At 44.9% G+C, this 23,906-nt stretch overlaps 2 protein-coding genes across 4 annotated transcripts in view; both read right to left on the bottom strand.

The window, feature by feature from the left end:
- The window catches only part of PDK2 (pyruvate dehydrogenase kinase 2), a 32,650-nt gene extending 23,943 nt beyond the window's left edge, over positions 1-8,707 (bottom strand). For 2 of the 3 annotated variants that reach the window (XM_054992698.1, XM_054992699.1), the window contains exons 1-2: positions 8,542-8,707; positions 184-325 (exon numbers count right to left, since the gene is read on the bottom strand). In XM_054992698.1, coding sequence (XP_054848673.1) covers positions 184-325; positions 8,542-8,662 — 263 coding nt within the window. In that variant the 5' untranslated portion in view covers positions 8,663-8,707. The remainder of the gene's footprint in view (positions 1-183; positions 326-8,541) is intronic. The other variant, XM_054992700.1, reaches the window with a different exon arrangement.
- A 6,823-nt stretch (positions 8,708-15,530) lies between these two features.
- Positions 15,531-23,906, bottom strand: part of ITGA3 (integrin subunit alpha 3) — an 86,907-nt gene continuing 78,531 nt past the window's right edge. Inside the window, exons 24-26 of the mRNA XM_054993122.1 lie at positions 22,082-22,207; positions 18,946-19,108; positions 15,531-15,618 (exon numbers count right to left, since the gene is read on the bottom strand). Of these exons, the coding sequence (XP_054849097.1) occupies positions 18,998-19,108; positions 22,082-22,207 (237 nt within the window). The 3' untranslated portion in view covers positions 15,531-15,618; positions 18,946-18,997. The remainder of the gene's footprint in view (positions 15,619-18,945; positions 19,109-22,081; positions 22,208-23,906) is intronic.

Here is a 23,906-nt window from a genome sequence, read left to right as displayed (position 1 = left end):
GTTCTATTTAAAGCACAGAGAGGGATGACCAAAAGAACTTTGTGAAGCCTTCTATTCCAGAATTCTAAACAACTGAACTTGACTGTTTCTAGAATTGGAAAGCAAAAGGGTGACTTGGTCCCCCACAATTCTCCTGCCTTACTAACAGGGAAGTGGGCGGGGGGAGGGGGGACAGGAACCCACCAACTCTGCACCAGCTGAACAGAGGGTGTGCTCAACACACGGTCTGGGAGGAGATTGATTTCCTTCATGATGTTGGCCAACCGGACAGGGAGCTCTTGGCGCAGGAACGTGAAGGAGGTTTTCTCACAAGCATTGCTGGATCCTAAGGAAAAAGGAAAACCGTCAATGGATTTTGCACGCTCCAAGAAAAAGCGCACTTCCTCTGGGAGGATGGGGTGTGCCTCTTGCAAGGGCAAGACAGGAAGGTGACACCAGGCTACTTTTACTTTATTTTCTTACTTCATACATTCTTTGCCTTCTCTCCAAAGCGGCTTACATTTCCCCTTCTGCATTTTATCCTTACAACAACCCTGTGAGGTAAGCTAGGTAAGAGGGTGTGACTGGTCCAAGGTCACCCAGTGAGCTTCCACTGCAGAGTAAGAATTTGAACTTGGGCCTCCCAGAGTCTAGTCTAACACACATGATTGCCTCCACATTATCCATGTCACTCCATCCCACTTTCTGCATATCAGCCTCTTTCAGTACCTTTCAGTTTGGTGTGAGAGACAGTTCTGTGTAGTGGTTAAGAGTGCAGGACTCCAATCTGGAGAGCCAGGTTTGATTCCCCACTCCTCCCCTTGAAGCCAGCTGGGTGACCTTGGGTCAGTCACAGCTTCTCAGAGCTCTCTCAGCCCCACTCACCTCACAGGGTGTTTGTTGTTGTGAGGATAATAATGACATACTTTGTAAACTGCTCTGAGTGAGTGTTAAGTTGTCCTGAAGGGCGGTATATAAATCAAATGTTATTGTTGTTGTTATTAAAACTCTAGCCTTGTACTACATAGTTCTAGTAATTAACGATGGCTCAAAGCAACTCCAACCTATTATGATAACCATCTCTTAACAGGTTATTCGAAATCTTTATATACCATCTTTTAGACTAGCTGCATCCCAAAGCTGACCCAAAACACTCTTAGCACAAACTCTGACTTAACCAGTTTAACTCCAAAATACATTAAAATTTATCAGGAAGTCTGATATTATCCAATTATGATTCAGTCTTGATAATGGTTTACTGCTATGTTACAGGTGCTAACTTAGTAAGTTTAGCAAGATCGTATCACCACCTATTACTACAGTTGTACACCTCTTTGATACTTTCTTGGTATAAACGCAGAGTAAGGGTGAGTCTTACTTTAAGCCACAACTTACTAGAGCTGAACATTAGAACCTGTTTCAAATGCCCAGAATAATCTCTGTAAAATCCGAGCCCCCAAGAACCTGCTTGAACACATAGCAGCTCTTCCATTCCCGCCCCCCCCAACCCCAAATTAGGGCACAGGGACCATAGCTCACAGGACAGACTTCTTTCCCTAGAAATTCACCACCAAACAGGAATCAGGCATCACTGAATACAATTCAAACAAACCAGAAAACACATAAAAAACTGCCCTCTACTGAAAAAACGTTACTTCTTTTCAGAGCCATCAACAGCCCTGAGCTTTGGCCCAACCGGGACACCACAACAAATCATTTTAAGATTTCTCCAGAGTATCTGTGTCGGGGTCAGGTACCACCTGCATCTTCCTTGCCAGCCATGTTGCAGAAGAACAGGAAGAGAGAACAAAGCCATTTCGGGAAACCTACTTGGCCCAACCGCTACCTGCCTCCACCCCCTTGGCAACTAGCCCCTCTGCAGAAGAGAGATGACACTGAACTAGATGGGCCACTGGTCTGATACAGCAGGCCACCTCTTACATTATTTTTTTCCTTAAGGCAGCGAACAAAACATAAAACAAGATATGAGATTAAAATGTTCATAAGCCTACCTGTAAGAAACAAATAAAGCCACCCATTTAATCAATGTGGCATTTTAACCATAAAAGAAATGCTGAGAAATTCTGGTGAGCCTCAACAGAAAACTGGCTCCATAATCTGCCTCCCCCTGTCCAAAAATACAAAGCTCCATCTGTTTAAATCTAATAGAACACTTATTATAAAAATAAACTTTAGTACAACTAAAGACCTTGAAATCAGTGAGCTTAGAACAGTGGGACTCTACTTAGGACTACACGGTTACTTCTTCCCACGCTTCTAGAAGCCCAGATGGTAAAGGCCTTGAAAGGCCCAATTCAGCCCCCTTAAATTAGGATCCTCTAAACTATAATTATCCAACAAATGTACAGATAAGGCGGTGACAGAGATGGTGGTGGACCTGAGACTATTAACATCTACTGGCTCAGTCATGCTGAGTGGAAAGATCTTGTTTGTGCTAAATGTTTCAGGAATGGGCTCTTTGCTTTCAGGACAGCTGCCTTAAAAAAATTCTTAATTCCTACTTTGGGTAGTTGAGTGGGCACACATTCTGTGACACTTTTGACTGCCTTCTCCATCTAACAGATGAAAGCTCTTGCCTAACAAACAGAACTCTGCTGGTTTTGTCATGCATCATATCAAAACATAAAATGGGGCCATTGCATAAAGACAAAAAGTCACTTTGCATTTTGGACAGCAAGTTGCTATACGTTATGGCTTTGTGGAAAATTACCTGAAAAGGGCTGTTTTTGCTCATGGCTTAGCAATCAAAAAAAGGGAGAGAGACTAAATGGGGACCCCACTGACAGGAACTGGGATTTCTGGACTCCTCCTCCCTTCCATTGGCTGTAGCCATTCCATAGTCCTGTCAAGAGACTGAGGGCAGGATTTCTGGGCTCTATCATGTCTCATTTTAATATGCCGAATATCACCCCTTGTTCCATGAATAGGGAACAGCTGTTACTTGGCAATGCGAGAGCCAACAGAGGTAGTTTAATTCGGCCCAGTTGTGGAACCTGTTTTCAATAGCAGGGCTCAGCCTTGTAATACGAGAAGAGGTTTTTTTTATTATTATTTCAAAAAGCTGTAGTGCGTATTTTACAAAGCTCTTTAAACAATACAAAGAAACCCTACTCAAATGCACCTAAAAAACTGGGGGTGGTAGTTAACAAATTCCTCTAGAAATCCCTGCATGTTCCTATGTGGCAGCTCCTTTCTTCCCAGCAAGGGCTGTCATCTGTACTCAGTTTCCTAAGGCATATTTTCTTTTGAAATTTTTTGTTGTAACATCCAGCCTGATGAAAAATTCTGGTGAACTAGAAAACTTATACATGGTTGGTTGGTCCTAATAAAAGGGATTATGTGATGTGTTCTTAATTTTTACATTCCACCAAGATCTGGGCTTGGGCCTTTCAGCGGCTGCCCCGTACCTTAGAAACAGCCTTTAGAAAAGGTCAGGGAGACCAATACTCACCTGGCTGTCCAGCAAGGCTGTACCACAGAGTTATTCTGGACAGCTTTAGAGGCAGCCTGGGCAAAGGGAGAATACCCAGTGGGTTGGGGCTTAAGTCATTTCATACTTTATTTACACTCTTATCTACAACAAGGGCCCAAAGCAGCTTACAGCATTTTTCATTCCTGCATTTTATGCTCACAACAACCTTGTAAAGAAGGTTAGGCTGAGAGTTTGTGACTGGCCTAAGATCACCTGGCAAACTTCCCTGGCACAGTTAGGGATTTGAACCTGGGCCTCCAAGTTCTTAGTCCGACATTCTAACCACTACACCATACTGGGTCTCTGTTTGTTTTATCAAATTGTTTTTCTATTGTTGTTAGCTGCTTTGGTTCCTGGCATGCTGGCTGCAGGAGAAAGGCAAGTATATAACTAGTTTAAATGAATAAATAAGCTGCACAGAAGTGATCATCAACAGGAATCTAAGGGCACCTTAAACACTAGCAATGTTTTTTATTACAACACCATCTTTCATAGACTATAACCCACTTTGACCAAAGGTAACGTGGCATATTTCCAAATTGAAAAATATTCTGCATCATGAAAAATAGTCTAAAAGGCCATTGCTACTAAAGGCAGCATGGAAATAAGTGGTACCATTTGGGGCGGGGGGAACCAGGAGGGAAGATAGCCAAAGATGAGAACAATTATAGCTGAGGAAACACAGGCTATCTCGGGTAGGGTGAAGACAGAGTGGGAAAGAACGGTACAGCCAAGCAAAGGTAGATATTCGAGGGCAAGCTGGAAAATGCACAGTTGTTTTAAACATTGGGATACTTGTGGTTTCCTGAAGACTACAGATGTGTTAAGACAAAAGCTTTGGTGGGGATGAAAGCTTGCGGCACAATAAATTTATTAAGTCTTTCCTGCACCCCAAGACTGCTTTTCGGTTTTGGTACAACAGTTTAATAAGCTAACCCTCTGTTACAGAACTGCATGAAAACCAGGGAAACTACTGACCCACAACCTCCCCCCCTAACTTTCCACCTAAGAAAGTTTGCAAAGGTCAAGATGCAGAGAGGCCACCTAAGCCATACAAGTGATGACTGGGAGGAATCGGAAACACACACTCACACTCTATTGTGGGTTTCCCTGCGTCACCCACACCAGGCAAATGTCCCAGAGTGCTTTATATAGCTCCATGGTTTTGAAAGATCATCATACATGGTTGTTACGTTCTGCATAAAACACTGTAGGGAAGGGGGGTGGGTGGGAAAAGAGACAGGAGGAGGTCAGGGGAGGATCATTCATCCTTATTGAGATACAGAATCCTCCAGTCCACACCAGCTGTCTTTCACAACCTCCAAAGGACATCTTAAGCTCCCTCCTCCCTACACAACAGTGTAAACGAAGCAACATTATATTCTCTTTGCAGTTTTCCTCTGCTTCTGCAGGCAGTTTTTTAAAAAAAACTTTCCTTGCTTTGACTGCCTTCTTTCTGTCACTTCAAAATGTGAGGGTATTAAAACCCAGGTCAACAAAAAGCAAAATCTGACAATGTGGCAAAGAGAAGACCAGGTGCTAGTTTCCCAATCTTGCAAATTCAAGGGCATTGCACACTGTCACCTGAGATCTTGTGCACAGAGGCGAACAAGCAGCAGAAAGACCCCAATTCAGCACAAACAGCCTGGGTTCAGCAGACAGATCTGCAGTACTTTAAGTTAAGGATGGGGGTGGGGGGTGCATGCCAATTCCCTAACCCATGATATTTATCATGCAGTAATTAGCATGTTATACTAAGACCAGCAAAAGCAGGTCCAAATCCCCTTCCTGCCATCAAGCTATCTGGGATGGCCCTGGGCCAGTCACGCTTCCAGCCTAACCTACCTCACAGGGTTGTTGTGAAAATTAAATGAAGAAAAGAGAACCACAGATGCTTCCTCCACTCCCTAGAGGAAGAGCAGACCAAACAGGCATTCGGCAGGTTTACCCTCTAGGGATTCCTGTGTCCTTCTCCCCTAAATTGGTGTGCTGTGAACTTTTTATTCACAGGTTAAAGTACACCCTTGTGTAGTTCTTACAGGTCTCAAAACTGTGGCCATGGGTGAGCAAGAACAGGCTTGAATTAAACAAAGTGTGGGAAACTGGACTAGATCGTGGCCAAGCACGGTTTCATTTGGAGATTATATTTACATGGGGTACGAGGTGTAGTTATTTACTGAAGTACATTTGATGACTTCTGAACATCCCTGGATATTTGGTTTATCAAGGCACATTATGGTATCTGAAGAAGTGAGCTGTGGCTCATGAAAACTCATACCCTACCACAAATTTTGCTAGTCTTATAGGTGCTACTGTATTCTTGCTCTTTTCTACTGCTATAGACAGACTAACACGGCTACCCATGTCGACACAGCACATTAGTAATCATTTACAAATAGATTGTTTTGTCCACACACAAAAACTCTAGTGCAAATGTCCAATGATGTGTAGATGCAGCCATAGGAAAGCCAAAAGATTCTGTGGCTGGAAAAGGGAGATGGATGGGGTTAAAAGGAAGGTATTAATTCAGTGACATGGGAGAAAGCAAAGAGAATGGGATAACTGCTTTGTGGAGATTTGGAAATTAAAAAACTCCTCCTTGGGGGAATTACTAGGGAAGGCAGGCGTTTGCAGGTGGGGGGCAAAATACACACACAGACTTATCTATTGTCTTTGCAGCCTATAGACATAGCTATCATCTTTGAGCTCTAATCTTTCTCCTGGGAGCTCAGAACAGCATGCATAGGCCATGGAGGTGGTGGGGAACAGACTGACGGACTGGCCCAGGCATAGTTCCATGCTCAGCAGAAGTTTGAGGCTTGGTCTCACGGAGAGCCAAGCTACAAGTGACGCCTGACACAGGTTGGACACTTGTCAGCTTCCCTCAAGTTTTGATGGGAAATGTAGGCGTCCTGGTTTTACAGCTTGGCTCTCCATTACAGCTGCAAGACCAAGATGCCTACATTTCCCATCAAAACTTGAGGGAAGCTGACAAATGTCCCACCTGTGTCAGGCGTCACTTGTAGCTTGGCTCACAGCTAACATCAACACTATTTCCACTACACTGTTCTGGTTCTGCAACAGAAATGGGAGATCTATGGCATTTCAGTATTTATATTCTGCTTTTCTTCCCACAGTGGGAACCCAACACATCTTACACTGTTCTCCTTCCCTCCATGTTATCCTCACAATAATCCAGTGAGGCTTATTGAGGTTAGGTTGAGAGTGTGTGACTGGCCAAGTTACCCAGCAAGCTTCCATGGCAGAGGGAGAAATCAAACCTCTGTCTCCCAGATCCCAGCCAGACACTCTAACTACTACACCACTAAGATTCACTTTGCAGAGAGCTGAGTTCTATCTGCATGAGGGTCAGGCATACAATCACCAAGGATAGCTCCAGGTACCTTTCTACCTAACAACCGAAGAAGCACCATTAAGGGAAATGTTAAGTGGCGTGCTGAAAAAGAGGTCTATGCATGCCATGAATGGAAAAGAAAAGGTAATTAGCTCAGATTGTGGGACGTTGGTCCACACATCAAACAGGAAAGGCTGCTTGGAAAGACAGGTTAAGAGAACTTTCCTTCACATACTTGCCTGAAGAGAAGGGGACAAAGAACAGACAGCAGGTGAAGTCTGTAGACAGCATGCCCTGTTTGTAAGCTTCCCCATGGCCTCTGTCTGGCCACTATTGGAAACAGGATGCTGGACTAGATAGACTCCTGGCCGCAATCCAGCATGGTGACTTTTAAAGTTCATACACAGATAGGAAAAGGTGATGTGGCTACCTTCCTAGATTACATATAAATTTATTCACTGGGGTGTTGCAAACAAGAGGTCATCTTAGGATGTTTGCTTGGAGTCTGTGCAGTGACAGAGGAGATTTTGCACAACTGATGGAGCTAGATAGGAGGGAGTTATAACCCAGGCTGGGGGGGACAACTTCTGCTTTATAGAGAGCTGTACTGGGGCCTTAGCAGATACATCTACACAAACCACACAGGCTACATCTATACATTGTTGGATATATTTGTCCTACAACACCCATTTTCAACTGGACAGTCTAGAACATGCAAGAAAATCTTATTGCAAACAGTTATTATAGTCCAATGTCAAACCCATGCACAGATTCAGTCACAGAGATCTAACACATATTAGTAGTTTCGTGGTATCCACTTGGGGCAATGGGACCTGAACCAGCTTCATTAAATTTACACTGGACAATGAAGTCTTTGCTAGGCACAAATCAGAAAAAGTTGGTTCGGGTTCTCCCAAGCAGATACCTCAACACAGTCCTAGGGCATGTTTACTCATGAGGCAATGTTTTTTTAAAATGTTATGTTACTCTATAGCAAAAAATAAGTCCTAAACCAAAACCCTGGCAATGCCTTTCAGGAAGGCCCACCAAAACACAATGCTGCACTGTACCACTGTGACAGGTCTTCCTTAAAAGGCATCGCAGGGCTATTATTTTTCGTACCTTCCCAAGTTAGGGCATTCTAAGCCTACAGCCTTCACACTGGGAGTTATCATCGAGTAGATATGCAGGGGCCAACCCAGATAGCCAAGGCAAGCCCGATCTTGCAAGCTAACCAGTGTCGGCCTTGGTTAGCAACTGTGGCAATCCCTACAGCCATAAGTTATCTACGGCTTGACAGTACTTTCCCACCACCACTTTGAAGAGAACTGATCAAGGTACCTGGTTAACCAGCACGGACTAGGCTTTGGGAGATCCAGATTCGAACCCTCATTCTGCCAGCGAAGCCGGTGAGGTGACCTTGAGCCGGTCAAACTGCCTAATCCTACCTACCTCACAGGGTTGTTGTTGGGAAGGGAGCGAAAACCAGACAGGAGGCAGAGAGAGCGATGTACTAAATACGCCACCGAAAACCCAATTCTGCAGATATTGCAGAGCCCCCCTTGCGTTTCTCCCTCCAGCTGCTCCTGCAGTCTTTTCCCTGGTGAGGATCTGAGGTGACGAGCTGCTTGCTCGGGGGGCTGCTTGCCTTTGGCCCGGCTCACTCCCCTCCATCCTCCCTCCCTCCCTCCCTGTCTGCCACCCACTCACGCACCGAAGTCGAGGAACTGCTTCATGGAGAGCGGCGAGGGCGAGAACTTGCTGAAGTGTTCGATGTACTTGGGCGCCCCGGCCAGCGCCGACGGGCCCTTCATGAGGCACCGCAGGAGACGCATCGCGGCCCGCGCAGACCCGCCAAAGCCCCTCACCCGCCACTTCCAGCCGGGACCCTCCGACAGCCGAGGGCGGACTGGCGGCCGCGCCGACCACCCCACGACCCCCCTCCCTTCCTCACAGACACCACCCCCTTTCCAGCTTCGGGCCAATCCTCTGAAGGCCTCGCCCATTCCGACACCAACAGTCCAATCGCTACTTTAAAAACAAGCCATCGTCGGCCAATGGAAAGGGACTGGCACCACGTGGCAGGGGGCGGGCAGAGGAAGCAAAGCGGTGCCTGTCGCGCTTTGAACACGCCCACTTAACTCCTAGCTGACCGCTATTTTTTCTATTTTTAGCATTAAGTGCGGTTATGCTGATGTTTGTTTGGGGTCCGGGAAGTTTTTGTTTTTTTTTTTTAATTTAGTGGCAAGTTGCCTCGATTGCTGTTCATTGTTATTGGTTGTTGTGGGTTTTCCGGGCTGTATTGCCGTGGTCTTGGCATTGTAGTTCCTGACGTTTCGCCAGCAGCTGTGGCTGGCATCTTCAGAGGTGCTACACCTCTGAAGATGCCAGCCACAGCTGCTGGCGAAACGTCAGGAACTACAATGCCAAGACCACGGCAATACAGCCCGGAAAACCCACAACAACCATCGTTCTCCGGCCGTGAAAGCCTTCGACAATTCATTGTTATTGTTGACAGAAATGTCAATCCTGCCTTTTCTGTAAAATGGCGCTTAAGGCGTTTTAGAAGTAAAGTTTTTAAAAAGACTAATCAAATTGTATTGCGTATTTTACAAATAGTGTTCATTTTACATGCATTGCAAAATAAACATTGTATTGCTATTTTTTACTTAGTTCTTTATTCGTGTTTTTGTAATAATATTATAAAATGTTCATTGTTTTTAGTTTAAGAAATTAGCAATAATACCAGAATGGGCAATCAAGACAATTTTAAAAAGAGGTGGGGGTAGGGTTGCCAACCTCCAGGTGAGGCGTGGAGATCTCCCGGACTTGCAGCTGATCTTCACACAACTGAGCTCCAGTTCCCCTGAAGAAAATGGTTGCTGTGACATTATACCCTTCTGAGGTTCCTACCCTGCCCTCCACAGTCAGCACTCCCAAATCTCTTGGAATTTCCCAATTCAAAGTTGGCATCCTGATCCAGGCGGTGTGAATCAACTACCTTTAAAAGCAATTTGAGAACTGTTTGAAAGCCTGCTGCGTAAACATAGCCCCTTTTCTTTTTTTCCTTCTCTTTCTTTGGTTGCCAGCCATCCACGCCAAGCAATACTGGTGAGATGCCAACATGAGCCACATACATGCTGTTTTGTCTCAGATGGGTGAAAATAATTTATACATATTTATGCCTATCAAAGGCTATTTAATATGATAGTTAAATAGACTGTCCAAAGGCACTAGTCTTCTGAATACTTTAAATGGCGTTTCCATTTCAATATTATGGTTAATATTAACGGGCTTAGCAGCAACCCTATGTGAAGTTACTAAATTCATTAAAGCGCTAGGCTTGAGTAACTCTTTATGCAATTGCACTGTAGGTCTACCAAAGATGCAGTCTTATCATTGGCCACTGGCCATCATTTGGTTTTGCAAGTTAATTATTCATTACGTCAGCATTGCAGAAGGGTGATAGTAAGTCCAGCAGAGGGGCAGTGAGAGACAGAGGAACAATCCTGGTTAGAAAACAATTTCAAATCAGATTAGCAAACTAGGCATGCTGAACAAATATCTAGCAGCAATTTTCAAACTGTAACCTGCAGGATTCACCCACCTGAAGATACCAACAATGCATCAGATATACCAATGCATTCTCACTGACTGGTTTTCCAAGTCATTTTCCCCTCACTACAACAGTTGTTCTAACACTGAAGCTTTGGGGTGGATAAACTTTGCTCAATGGAGGGAAAAAACCTGTTTGCAACTTTTTTGTTTTATGTAAGGAGCTAGTAGTTCCAGTTAGAGAAAGAAAAACTCTCTTTTAAAATAAAGAAAATGGACTTTAAGGCAAAGATAGGGTGTACCTTTGTCTTCCGGGGAAGAGGAAGCAAAAAACCTGAAATCCTCTCATTGAAAGCATAAAACCCAAAAACTGATCAGATGTCTGAAAAACCAAATAGAACACACAGGACTCTTAACAGGCTGGGAGGTCAGGAGGTGATAGTTTTTTTATTAACCACAGTGGAGATGAATTTTAGTTGAGTCAATGGAGGCCAAACTGGTGTAATGTTAGAACTAGGAGGGTGTCTATGGTTTCCCGTGGTGATATGGCTGTTAGCCAACCATTGCTTTGTTAAGCTTATCTCCCAGAATAGGTGACTAATGTTTTATCAATCAGAGCTAAGGGCTAGGAGATAGTTCCTGACCGATGGACACTAACGTGTGTTTGAAATGAGAGTGTAAGAAAGATTAAAAATAAATTGCCCTTTCATTTCCTCTAGAATGGGGACTTTCTCCTATCTGAAATTTGGGAGTCAAAGTTCCTCAGGCTAGGGGCACAATCCCTGAAAATGGTAAGAAATTAACTTGTACGCTGTCCCTTGTGTCTGGTCTTAGGTTACAGAGGGGGCTTAGTTACAATAGAGAGATAGAGAGGAAGGCATGCTATTCTGCTCTATCTGATGCTCTCCCTTTGATGTGTAGATTGCTCTCAGGGAACTCCTTCATCTCCTTCACGTATGCACACTCTCTCTCCATCTTGCTACTATGGAGGACTCAGGGCATGTTCCCTGTATCAACCAGCATCCTATCTTAGATAGATTAGATTCTCTCTCTCCTCTTTCTTATCGTGAGTGGAGTTCCTAAATAAAAGGACTCTTATTTTCTTTATTGAAGTAAGTGCACTCTGTGAAGTGCTTAGCTGTGCTCTCTGAATTGCTCTGCTTTTACTTATTTATCTTTAGGGCTGTGCCCTTCGGGTTTCTGATTTGGGTAAATTACCCGAATTGGACCCGATCTGGAAAGATTCTGGATATCCGAATCGGGGCCAGCATGATTCGGAAATCCCGAATCAAAGCTTTCCGAAGCTTTTCCAGTGAAACCAGTAGACATAACTACCAAATTGGTTAATTCCTATCCATGCTATGATGAATCTGGATCCAAGAATCCAGACACAGTGAACAAACTAAACCCAAATCAAATACCTGTGCTCATTGTTCATTTAAAAAAAATATATTTATGTTTCTTTATTGTTCACTCCCATGGGACCTTAAATTGGATGGACCCTGAATTGGGTGCATTTATTTAAAATGAATAAAATAATAATAAATTGGAAAAAAATCAAAGTCACAAATTAAAAATTGGAATCATTTTTATTCATAAAATAATCACTCAAGCTTATTTACAACCAAGGCACAATGACTCAGGACCTCCAGTACCATAAACAGTGATAAATTCCAGTGAGCAACAAAAATATATATATATATATATATATTTATATACACATAGCTATAGATAGATACATTCTTAATAATTTAATACATACAGCTGGGAGAATGCCAGAGGGTAGATCTGGAGTGGTCATTACCTGTGGGACTAACTGCACAGTTAACATAACCCTAGTTACTTCAACTGTGGAAGCAAAAGGATTTTTGAGAGTTTGTTCTCCTTTTAAGAAAGATTTTCTACAGCTCAAATAGACCTAGGTTGCCAACTTTGGGTTGAAATATTCCTGGAGATTTGGGGATGGAGCCTGGGGAGGGTGGGGTTTGGGGAGGGGAGGGACCCAAGTGGGGTATAATGCCATAGAGTTCATCCTCTAACAGTGCAATCCTAAGCAGAGTTATTCCAGTCTAAGTCCATTGAAATCAATGAGCTTAGACTGGAGTAACTTCACTTAGGATTACACTGTAAAGCAGCCAGGGGAACTGATCTGTGTAGTCTGGACATCACTTGCAATTCTAGGTGCTCTCCAGGCCTAGGGTTCCCGGCCCTCTTGTGGGAGCAGGGCATTTCTTGCTCCCAGCCTCTGTTTCCCGGCTGCCTCTTACCCGGCCAGCAGGGAGAAAAAGGTGCAGGGAACAGGTCCAGGAGCTCTGGGGCACACAGGAGCTTAGTTTTTGAGCTGGGAATGATGTCATTTCTGGTATGACAATGAAGGGAAGCCCCTGCCCCATGGGGGTATTTTCTTTAAAATCAGCACAATAATGAAGGCTCTAGATTGTGCGGTAAGTACCCCCCCCAAGTGCACCCCACAAGAGATCCCCAGTTCCCTAGTTTGGATCCCGGGGGACCTGACAACCCAAGGCCCCTCCTAGAGGTTGGCAACCCTAAACTGACCTAATATTCTTCAAGAGGTCAGTCTGATGGAGAGGAATTGTGACTGATTATGATATAGGTGATCACACTTCAGAAACCTAGAACACCCGCCAACAGATGTTGAGCTACAAGCTCTGAAAATAGACACCCCAAAGTCTAAAGCCAGCTTCAGTACAATCTCCAAGTCAGACACCTGGAGGCTGGTTGGAATTAAACAGTGGTAGGCAGCCACTTTTCCCAACTTTCACACTCATGAAAAGAAAAAGCTTCTTGGGAAAGACAGGGACCACCCAGATAGCTGTCCACCCAAGCAGTGCCTCCCAAAGCCAGCCCTTTCTGATACAGGCCATGGGGAATTTAGGCCAACTTCTCTCTATTCAAAATGGCAGCCAGAAAAGTGAGGGATAATTGTTCAGTCTTGCTTTCCTTTTTGGCTCCTCAGCCCCTGACTCCTCAACCCCTGAAATGAGAGCTATCAGGGTTCAAAAGACTGCCTGAAAGATACACTTCTCCCTTGTCCCACTGCCTCTAGTCACTGCCATATATGTGGGAATTGGTTGTAGTTGTTCACTCATGTGGAAAAGCCACATGCTTGGAGGCCTTTTGCTTGCTTATTTTCCCCACATATCCCTGTAAAGAGCACTGGCAGTATCCATCTAGAGCATTTTTATCCCTCCTTTTCTCCTAGGAACTCAGGGCAGAATACATGGTTCTCCCGTCCTCATTTTATCCTCACAACAACCCTGTGAGGTAGGTTAGACTGAAATACAGCAACTGGGGCAAAGGTCACCCAGCAACCTTTCTGTCAGAGTGCACATGGGGGGGGTGAACTTGAAAATGGATATCTCACATCCTAGCCCACCACTCCAATCACTGCACAAAACTGTCTCTCTTGCTGAAAACAGATTCCATTGCTGTTCTTTCGCTCACAGTATGTGCCGATTGAAGGTTTTGATTGTTTGGCCAAAACAGTCCTCTTGGTACCACCAATGCTAGTGTTTCTCAAAGTCCAATAAGTGGTTTTTCATGTCGTTCAGAGAGGAGGAACTGTAAGGTGGTTTCTAAAACAAAAGTTTTGCCCCATACCACCTTTTAAGTCCTTCTTCTTTGTTTCCCCCCTCTAAAGCAGAGCCAGCGTACTAGTAAAAATAAGCCCCTGCTTCCAAAAACAACGGAACAGCAACTAAAAAAAAAAGGATCAGTAGTTTTGCCAACACAGTATAAGCATCAGTGCCACTATATCCAGTGTTTACAGAAATACAGGTTTGTGGGTGCACATAGTGAGAGGACTGACATCTATTCACTCTTCTCTCCAAATAATGCACAGGCTATAAATGAGGCTTTTGGAGAGAAATATCAAAGAACAGGTTGAAAGTGGTATTAGCAACTGTATAAAAGGGGAAAAAAGGCACATGTGCATTAGCGAGGACTGTGAGTGGAACTACAAGTGACAAAAGGCACAGATTGGACACTTGTCTGCTTCCCTCAAGTTGTGATGGGAAATGTAGGTGTCCTGGTCTTGCAGCTTGGCTCTCTGTCTGCTGTCCAATGGACTTTTCAACTGTCACTTGTCCAACATTCCGCCAAGCTGCCTACATTTCCCATCAAAACTTGAGGGAAGCTGACAAGTGTCCAACCTGTGCCTTTTGTCACTTGTGGTTCCGCTCTGTGTCTATGCAAAGCGCAAGCAACCTTGCATGAACAAACACCTACCCACCCTTGCACAAGCATTATAACAATAATCACACACAAGACAGCCAGACACAAGTACGTAAGGCATATGTGCAAGAAATGGACTTCATATGCATTTCTGTGCACAACTGCTATGAAAAGCCAAGTGTCTTTTGCACAGCCATGGATCAAACATAACTCTGAAAGAAAACACTGTTTGGCACATGTATGCACACTACAGTGACTTGACAGGACTTTGAAGCAGCTGACAGACACATGATCTACAAGTGTGAGCAGCAGAAATCTTGTGGAAGGCCTGAGCCAAATGGCACTGCTCCACTGCTGAAGCGAGGCAGGTTTGGCCAACTTGGACCCAATACATAAGCTGCCATCAGAGCAAGAGCAGGGAATAACCATAAGAAATAAGAATGTGGGGAAATTAAAAATATGCACCAGAAAGCACTGTAGTGGGAACCTGCATTTGCATCCAACACAAGCTCTTATGCACTGTTACCTATATGAGCGCGAATCCAGTGCCCAGGTAAGCTGGTTTCAAAGCTATCCCCTGGCAGAAATTCCATTCCCAGGGCCTGGTGATGTGCAAAAATGAAAATCCACCAGTATGAATGAAAATAAAAAGCTGCCACTTTGGAGCCTCAGAAGTCCTTTGCAGCTTTGTTGTCAAGTGAGGAGCATATCCTCCCTATATGACCCCGACAGTCTGAATAAAGATTTGAGTCACCCCAACCTGGATCACATAACTTAGGTTTAAATAACAGTTCTTTTGTTGGTCCAGTGCTATTTACAGAAGAAAACTGATGCAAGCTCCATGAGTGGAGAGAAAGGGCAGGGAAGGGTAAGGCAAACATCAGTAGTATCTTCCAGGCTCCTGCCAGCTTGTTACCCATTGCTTCTTGTGCTTTGTGGGCAGGAAGCCGCCGGCGGGCTGGTAGCGATCCTCCTGCCGGATCCGAATGGCATGGTACTTGGGTATGATTCGGTAGTAGCGGGTTCGCTTAAAAAAGTTGCACTAGGCAGGGAGAGAGAAAAAAAAGAAACATTAGCAAGAATAGAAAGAAAGCTACACACAAACCAAGCTTGAGAATGAGAAATTCAAAGACTGGATGCAGGAGTAAAGAGGAGCGAAAGGCAGGCCCAGTTATTGTTTCGAGGCAGGGAGACAGCCGAAAATAGTGACGAAAGCGAAGAGGGCCAGTTCAGCCGACCATTTTCTGGTAGCGATTGAAGGACAAGCTCACTAGGGTTAAGCATAAAGCCAGTCTGAAGACAAAGGCTATTAGATATGCTTTCAAACTCTTTCACGCTTTACAAGCCAGGATACTAAAACTATTGATAATCAAGCTGCAAATCTACGCTAGACATCAAACTGAACTTAATATTACTGTGGACTAGTAACACGGCTGAGCCACATTCACACGCTTTCATGCCTGGTAAGACTGGGACAGTAAAATAGATCTGGAGCAAGCTAAACAGCCCTTACAGTGCCAACAGCACTGGCCCATTGGGAACATTGCCAGTGGACGGGCAGTCACACACACACACACACACACACACACCCAAACACACACACATTCTGGATTCATGTACATAAACTAAGAAATTCCAACAAACTTGGAACTGACGCTGGGATCATTGGCTCAGATCCAGCCAGCTTTTTCACTGAGTCTCACCCAGTTTCCCTATTCTGTGTGTCTTTTTTACGGTTGCTGTTCCCGCGGTGGGGGCAGGGGATCCCCCACTCCCAGCCTTCTCCCCCTGCCACCACTCGCCTGGCTGGCAGGGCGAAAGGTGCTGGAATGGCTTCTTGGGGCATGTTCCCAGTGTGGCATGATGATGTCACTCCCAGGAGTGATGTCATCACACACTCCTCAGGAGTGCTCCTGGGTTTCGCACCGGGGTGATTCAGCCTATTTGGCCCGGTGTGAAGCCCAGGAGCAGTTTCGGGACTTGCACGATGATGCCACTCCCAGAAGATAGAGGTAAGAGCCAAATCCCACCTCCCTCCCTCCTGCCAGGAGGGTAAGGGGACCTGACAACTCGGGTCTTTTCAAGTGTAAGTTCCATGATCTCCAGCATAGAATTTTGGTGGCCAAAAGCTAGTTGGATCCAACACATTAACTTTCACAAAATAAAGCCTAAAATGAGGCCTGTTGGAACCAAAGCCTGACTAGAAGCAAAGGCCCTTGGCTTAGTTTACTTGTGATTTAAATTGGGCTAATTGCCTGGCTTTACTTAGTCAGCACCAAGAAAGGGCATTCTGTCCAAGGGCAGGCCATAGGATTGTCAGGCATGACCCGGCAACTGGTGAGAGTCTGTGAGGGCGTTAAATGGGGGGCAGGTTTGCCAGCTCTGGGCTGGCAAATTCCTGGAGATTTGCAAGTCGAGCCTGGACAGCAGGGTTGCCTGCTCCTCTTACCATCTCAGTGGACCTGGCACTTACCTAGGGGCAACCTCCTCGTGCATGCCTGCTGCCAGCAGGCATGATGACATCAGTTCTGGAAGTGACATCATCATACCTGTGAAGGGCGGGAGCATGCCAGCTGCCGGGCACGATGACATCACTTAAGGATCGCAGCCAGAGGGCGTGCACTCACTGCGCGCTGGCCTGGGAGTATTTTTTGCCTTCTGGGCCTGTTCCCTGGGCTCTCCCTCCTGCCGGTCAGCTCGGCCATCAATAGTTTTGCTGAGGTTAATTTTGCAAAGCATCTTAGTTTATGCAATCACAGCTCAAGTGATTTAATATGGAGATTGGCCTTGTGTAAATGATATTGGGTATCTCAGACAACACTATGTTCTAAGGTAGCAGCACACAAGGAGAAGAAACTCATGTTGAGCCGTGTGTGTGTGTGTGTGAGTGCATGCGTGTGAGTGTAATTTTAGACTGATAACAGTGTCAACTTCCACTGACTTTGGCACATCAGCATGGTCATCTGGAGAGTATGAAAATAAGCAAAGGGATGGATGGAAGAAGAGAAAGACCCTTGGCTACAGCAGCAGCAGGCAACAGAAGCTACCCAAGAAATACCTGTTTTTTAAAGCCTTGAAAGAGAAAAATGAATTAGCAAGACTAGTAGAAAGGCTGGCTGCCACCAGGTGGAGAACATGAAGTGCATTGTGGGTGAAATACCCCAAAGGATAATTGGTACTTGTTAACTCTATGTTATATAGTCTGGTCCTAACTGGTGTTGACTAAGCTGGTCTTCTAAACCTGAAGGCCAAGGTAAAAGATGCCCTCTCCAACCAATAAACAGTTACGTAGGCATTGAGCCGATGCTGAGGAGATATCATCATGACCGGACTGCAACCTTATGTGAACCCCTCTGCTTTTTTATCTCAGAGGCAGCATCAGCTCATGGAGTGGGTTTCCCAGCCCCCAGCCCTGCAGCACCACAGATGGGGGAGAATGCATCCTTACTGGTGGGTGCTGGAAGTCCCGATGGAGCTGCTGGAACCACAGCTGCAGCACCATGCAGGCACACAGCTACCGGAGAGGTGACTCTGAGTCATTAGCAGGCACTAATGACTCAGTTGCTGCCGCCTGCGCAGTGCCACAGAAGTGGCTCTTGCCAAGGTCGAGGAGGTGGAGCAAGTACAATGCTCCTAACATCTGAATAAGGCCTGGCCAATCAGGAGGCTTCTTACTGCCTGACATTTGCAAAGACTAATATTGTACTTCTGCATCTTAAGAGGGCCCAGAGACCTTCTGGATCAAGCCCTGGAGGCAAACAGAAGTGTCCCCCCATCCACACCTTCAAAAAGGTTGAAGGGCTTCCCTTGCTTATTATTAAAATCCAAGCACCTGGCAGCATACTCTGGTAAGAAACTACTAGGCCCACGACTAAATGTCTAAATTTCTAAAAAGAGATCCCTAAATTTGAATGGGCTCAGTCTTCCTCTACCTTTTCCCTTCCTCAAGACTAGAGATTGATTTTGTCTGCATTTTTCTTTTTACAGCAGTGGGCATTTGGCTAAAAATAATGGCAACTGACAGTCCCTCCCCTATAATAATAACGCTCCCTCTGTTGACAAATATTCTGCTAGCATTGCACAAACACAGTCATTCACAGCTGGATTGTCTTGCCTACACAGTTGTGAGTTATCATTATAGCACAAAGATACTGCAATATCTGACAGTCCAGGAGTTTGGGAGCTGGGACCCTCTACAATCAAATTCAGGTATCCACCAAGATGCTTTAAGATCATCCACATTCCATGTTCTCCGACCAGTTCTCTATGTCAGAGTTGTTTAAGGAAGAGTTAAAAAGTGGAAGGGTTGATAGACAGAGTGAGCAAAAGATAGGTGCTGCCCTACCCACCCCACCCTAATTTCATTTACCAAGAGATGGGGCAAGGAGGTGGGCAGTGCTCCCCCCACCCCGAGACAGGAACTAGTAGCTGTCGGTCAGTCGCTTAGTTTCAGATGGCTGGATCTTCCTCTTGGCTTTCTGGCCCTTGGCCTCATACATGGCACGTGTGTTTGCCCGCCGGAAGAAACCGCACTATGAGGAAGCAGGGGGGGAGACATCAGTTGCAATGGGGAAAGGGTGGGGTGGGGAGAAACAGCCAGCTCACGTTTTTCAGCATCTTATGGTCTAAAGGATACCTCAACTCTGGACACATTTTTTTCTCCTAGTATGATGATAAGAGGCTGATGTTGGAAGTTTGTGGAAAGCAGGCCAATGCCAATACAAATAGTGGAATTTTTTACGTTCAAGGTCCAGCCGAGCTTTCATAAGGCCGACCACTCTATGGGTAACATATTGTGCCGGATCAGTAGGAAGCAGCACAACGGTGCTGGCCTGTCTAGGACTGCTGCCAAATTGTCACAGAATTGTCCAGGCTGCAAGCACGCTCAACTGGATGCAGTTCAGGCCAATTTGCAAGTTACTTTTCTTAAAGAGGGAACGTGTCTACGTAAAACCATCTTTGCCTGATTAGGCTCTGGAGGAACACAGCAAGCCCCGTTCTTCAGGCAGCCAACACTGACAGCCACAGCTGGACAGCCCTTCCCACATTCTTCTACCTCCTTCTCAGGTCCAGTATGCTGCTATGCACTGCACATCAACTGGCACATACATTTCAGAGAGGCAGCACTGATATGCTCTAGAGATGGCTGCTTTTCTTTGTTCTGGGGAAAACAGTAGTAACTAGAGCAAATGATATACTCAGCCTGCTAAATACTACTACTGAACAATGCTATATCCATGGCCAGGGTGCAGTAGCAGTGGGGGGCAGTGAGTCTCACCTGGCCAGGAGCACCAAGTGAAGAAAACATGTAAGCTTTGGAACTGCCCTCAGCTTAGGGCTGTCTTCAAACTTTTGAATTCTTGGGACTCTGCTTCTTTCTGAGGTAGGGATGCCAACACTGCTTTGGCAAATGCCAAGAGATTTGGAAGGCGGGGCCTGAGGAAGGTGGAGTTTGGGGAGGATGTGACATCACTTCCAGGCGATTCTTTAGCAAATTCCCCTAATCTCTATGGAAAACTCCATGGAGACATGGGGAAATTTCTAGAGTGTCAAGATGGAGGCCATTTTCCAGCAAGTTTTTCTCTCATTGTTCATCTGCTCACAGGCAAAGAACTGGTGCCAAGAGGAGGGGTTTACCCATTACAGGTGAGCAAGTGGCAAGCCTGTTCTGAGGACATAATTGGAAAGCATGCAATGCAGCAACTTTGCTGAAGCTAAGGAGATCAAGGTCTGGTCAGTGCCTGAGCAGGAGACTGCCTGGGAATCACATTTAGGCCATCTTGAGTTCCAAGAAAGAAATGTGGGATACTGTCAAATTAATAATAATATAATTGTACCCAGAGCTTTCATTCATTTTCAGGAGGCATTCATGCACCGAGCATGAATGCAAACATTTCTTTACGTACTTCATTTATACTCTTCCCTTCTCTCCAAAAGGACCCAAAGCAGCTTATTTTATTCTTCTCTCCTTCATTTTATCCTCACAACAACCCTTTGAGGTAGTTTAATTCACCCAGTACTGAGCTTCCACGGCAGACTGGGGATTCTCCCAGATCCTAGTGTGATGTTCTAAGTACTATACCACACTGGCTCTCATATTCCCACAAGAAACTACTCATGTCAAGCATCTCTGTGTAAATGCTTCATGTATGCGCACCATGCACTGTGTTTCAGCTTGGCAGCAGAGGAAGAAGCTCCAGAACTCTCACTGGACAGTTTCTTACCATTCCTGTGCATAGAACATGGAGTTTTCCGATGTTTGTCTGCATTCCAAGAGCCCCCACCCGAAAGATCCTGGTTGTTGAATCTGACTGGAGGAATAGCCTCCCAGGCTGGGGCAAGGGTGGAGTGAAGAAGGACAAAGGAGTGAAATCTTTCCTCTTCTGCAAATGCAGGCCGGCAGAGTAAAGGGACTGATTTCATCTCCTCGTTCCTCCACATCCCAACCCAGCAACTAGCACTGCTGTTCCTTCGCAGGGATTCCTTGACCACAGTAATGAATGATCTTTCCAGGGATCAGAAGTGGCTGCAGTAACGAAGAATAATGTGACAAAACTTCCATGCACAGAGAGTTGGAAATGGGCCAACAACTAGTTGAGCATGTTTGGGAGACATCTGCTGTAGTGAATAAAACCTTCTCCCAGGTAAGGCATCACTGAGCCCAAGTATTCACCAGATGCTTATGTTAAAATCAGGATGCAAGCATCAGTTCCTGACTGTCCAACCAGTTTCTCTGTGCTGCAAAACAAGCATTATGAACACTCTGTACTGAACTCTTTGGCTGGTTTCCAGAATACCTCTTTAAGTGCCTGAGCTGAATGCCAGTGCCAAAGTCACATCCTTACTTAAGAGTGGATTACATCATTGTGGACTAAAATGAAGACGCCTGCCCCATGTTAAACGTGTTCCTTGAATGGCTGCAAGCTCTAATAAGCAGTTGGAAACTGCAGCAGCTAATGGCAGCCATTCACTGGACAGGGTTGTGCAATGTTGGTCCTTTGGACAACTTGCACACAGAAGGTCCCAGGTTCAATCCTTGGCATTTCCAGTTTTTAAAAAGGATGATATAATAGGTGACATGAAAAACCTCTGTCTGAGAACCTGGAGAGCTGCTGCCCATCAGAGGAGACAGCACTGTAAAAACGTCTGACAAGCAGCTTCACGTATTCAATACTTATAGGGGTTGGGCTATAGCTCGGTTAGAGCACCTGCTTTGCAGGCAGAAGGTGCCAGGCTGAATCCCCAGGTATTTCCAATTAAAAAGATATGGAAGCAGGTGATGTAAAAGACCTCTTCCTGAGACTCCAGAAAGCTGCTGCCAGTCAGAGCAGGCAACACTGACCTAGGGGCTGACTTGCTATACAGCAGCTTCATGCATAAGCATGTGTTCAACTTCCAAAGTGTCTATATAAAACACAACACCACGAAGAAGCTGTTGCCCCTTCTCCAATCCACTTTCCCCCCTCCCTCCCCATTCATGATGTTTCAGAATTTTTGCTTCTTACCTTCCACAGCACGACAACAATGGCCCCCAAAAGCAAAAGGCCGGCCGCAATAGAAAGTAACACCAACCACAGCTCAATCTCAGCTGGCTGCTCTTCACTCAGCTCAGAATCAATGTTCACGGAGAACTAAGAAAAGGACAGAAAAAGGAGGAACTATTCATATCTTTATGGAGGAAGAGCAGGGAAGGTGGCTCAAGCCAGGGACAGGCACGCAGTTACCCCAGTACAGCGGCCAGGGGAAAGAGGAAGGGTGCACACTCAGAGATCAACGCTGTGTAGTGCCTAAGGGTAACTAGAGTAATGTTCTAATGAGAATAATAATTATTTCACCTTGTACCTTTTGTGTTCCATGACCCCTTGAACCTACTGAGCTTTTTTTCCAAGGTGGATTACATACTGTAAGTGAATACAATGTAATCAATTGCTAGGACATTTACAGATCAAAAATATAATATGATCAACTGTTGAATGTTCAATAAGTATAGACAATACGGTATGATAGCCACAAATTTGAAAACTAGTATAAAGTTAAACATTTTGCTAGATTGACTCCACATGGGGTTCTTGTTCCACATCCCATACACCTCCCAGTCAGTGCTGATTTGATTTTGGCTTTTAGAATTATATCATTGTACTTCCAGAAACCTTGTGAGTATTTTCTGGCTGTGATGCAATTTTTCTCAAACCAGCTTTAGTAATGATGTCTCCTAGAAGACTGTATCAAAAGTGGGTTTGGGAAAGTGCGGAAGGAAAGATGTGAACAGTTTTGTCTTCCTGTCCACATCTGGTGCTATTTCCCCTTCTACCTGAACCAGAGGACTTTTTTTGCCTTTAAAGAAAAATCAGTAGTAATTTATTGCTACTGACCACTAATAATTTTTTTAATGGCAAAAATCCTGCTGGTGGCAGAAGGGGAAATGAAAGTTTGGAGAGAAAAGCATCGAGCAAATTGAAGGCATTTTCAGTGCTACTCGGAGCAGAACGGGGAATTACCCCCATGTGGAAGCAACCTTTGTCTTTAAGCTACCACAAGACTCCTGCTTACTTTTGCTGCAAAAAACAAAAACAGCTACCCTTCTGGAATTATAATCATGCTTAGTCTTGATACACTACATTTCTTAAGTGCTTCATGCATATTCTAGATGATGTGAACCAAAGCACTGCAAAACGAGCTAGTGTTATTCATCCTTATAGTGCAGATTTTGTTTGTGTGATAAGGCAAAAAAAAGTGACTTGGTAGGGTTGCCAACTCCAGCTTGGGAAATTCCTGAAGATTTGAAAGCAGAGCCTGGGGAAGGAAGAGTTTAAGGAGGAAAGGAACCTCAGCATGGTATAATGCCATAATGTCTACCCTCCAAAACACCCATTTCCTCCAGGGGATCTGATCTCTTTAGTCTGGAGATCAGCTAAAATTCTAAGAAATCTCCAGGCCCCACCTGGATGTTGGTAGCCCTAAGCAAGTGAGCTCAAAGCTGATCTGGAACCAGATCATCACTTATTCAGAAAAGCAGACCCAGATGTGGAAACTGGTTTTTCACATCTGTTTAAGGTGAAGAGGTGGCAGTCCTGCAAACTATTACAGGCATCATAATCATGTTGAGTGTATAGAACTTAGGCACAAGCGAAACACTAGTTATACGAACTGAACACTGGCATAACAACTAGTAGTACTAGTACTAGAAGCGGCTATTTGTTGCTACTTACTACAGTACATAGGTAGGCTCACTTAAACCCATTGAAACCACTCAGTTTAAATGAGCTTAAGTTTTGTGTTTTTATGTTTTCTGTGTTGATTGATTTTTAATATGTTTTTTTCCATTTTCAT

The sequence above is a fragment of the Eublepharis macularius genome, chromosome 12 (assembly GCF_028583425.1).
Source record: "Eublepharis macularius isolate TG4126 chromosome 12, MPM_Emac_v1.0, whole genome shotgun sequence".
In the NCBI taxonomy this organism is placed as follows: Eukaryota; Metazoa; Chordata; class Lepidosauria; order Squamata; family Eublepharidae; genus Eublepharis; species Eublepharis macularius.
This window is presented reverse-complemented; position numbering and strand designations above follow the sequence as displayed.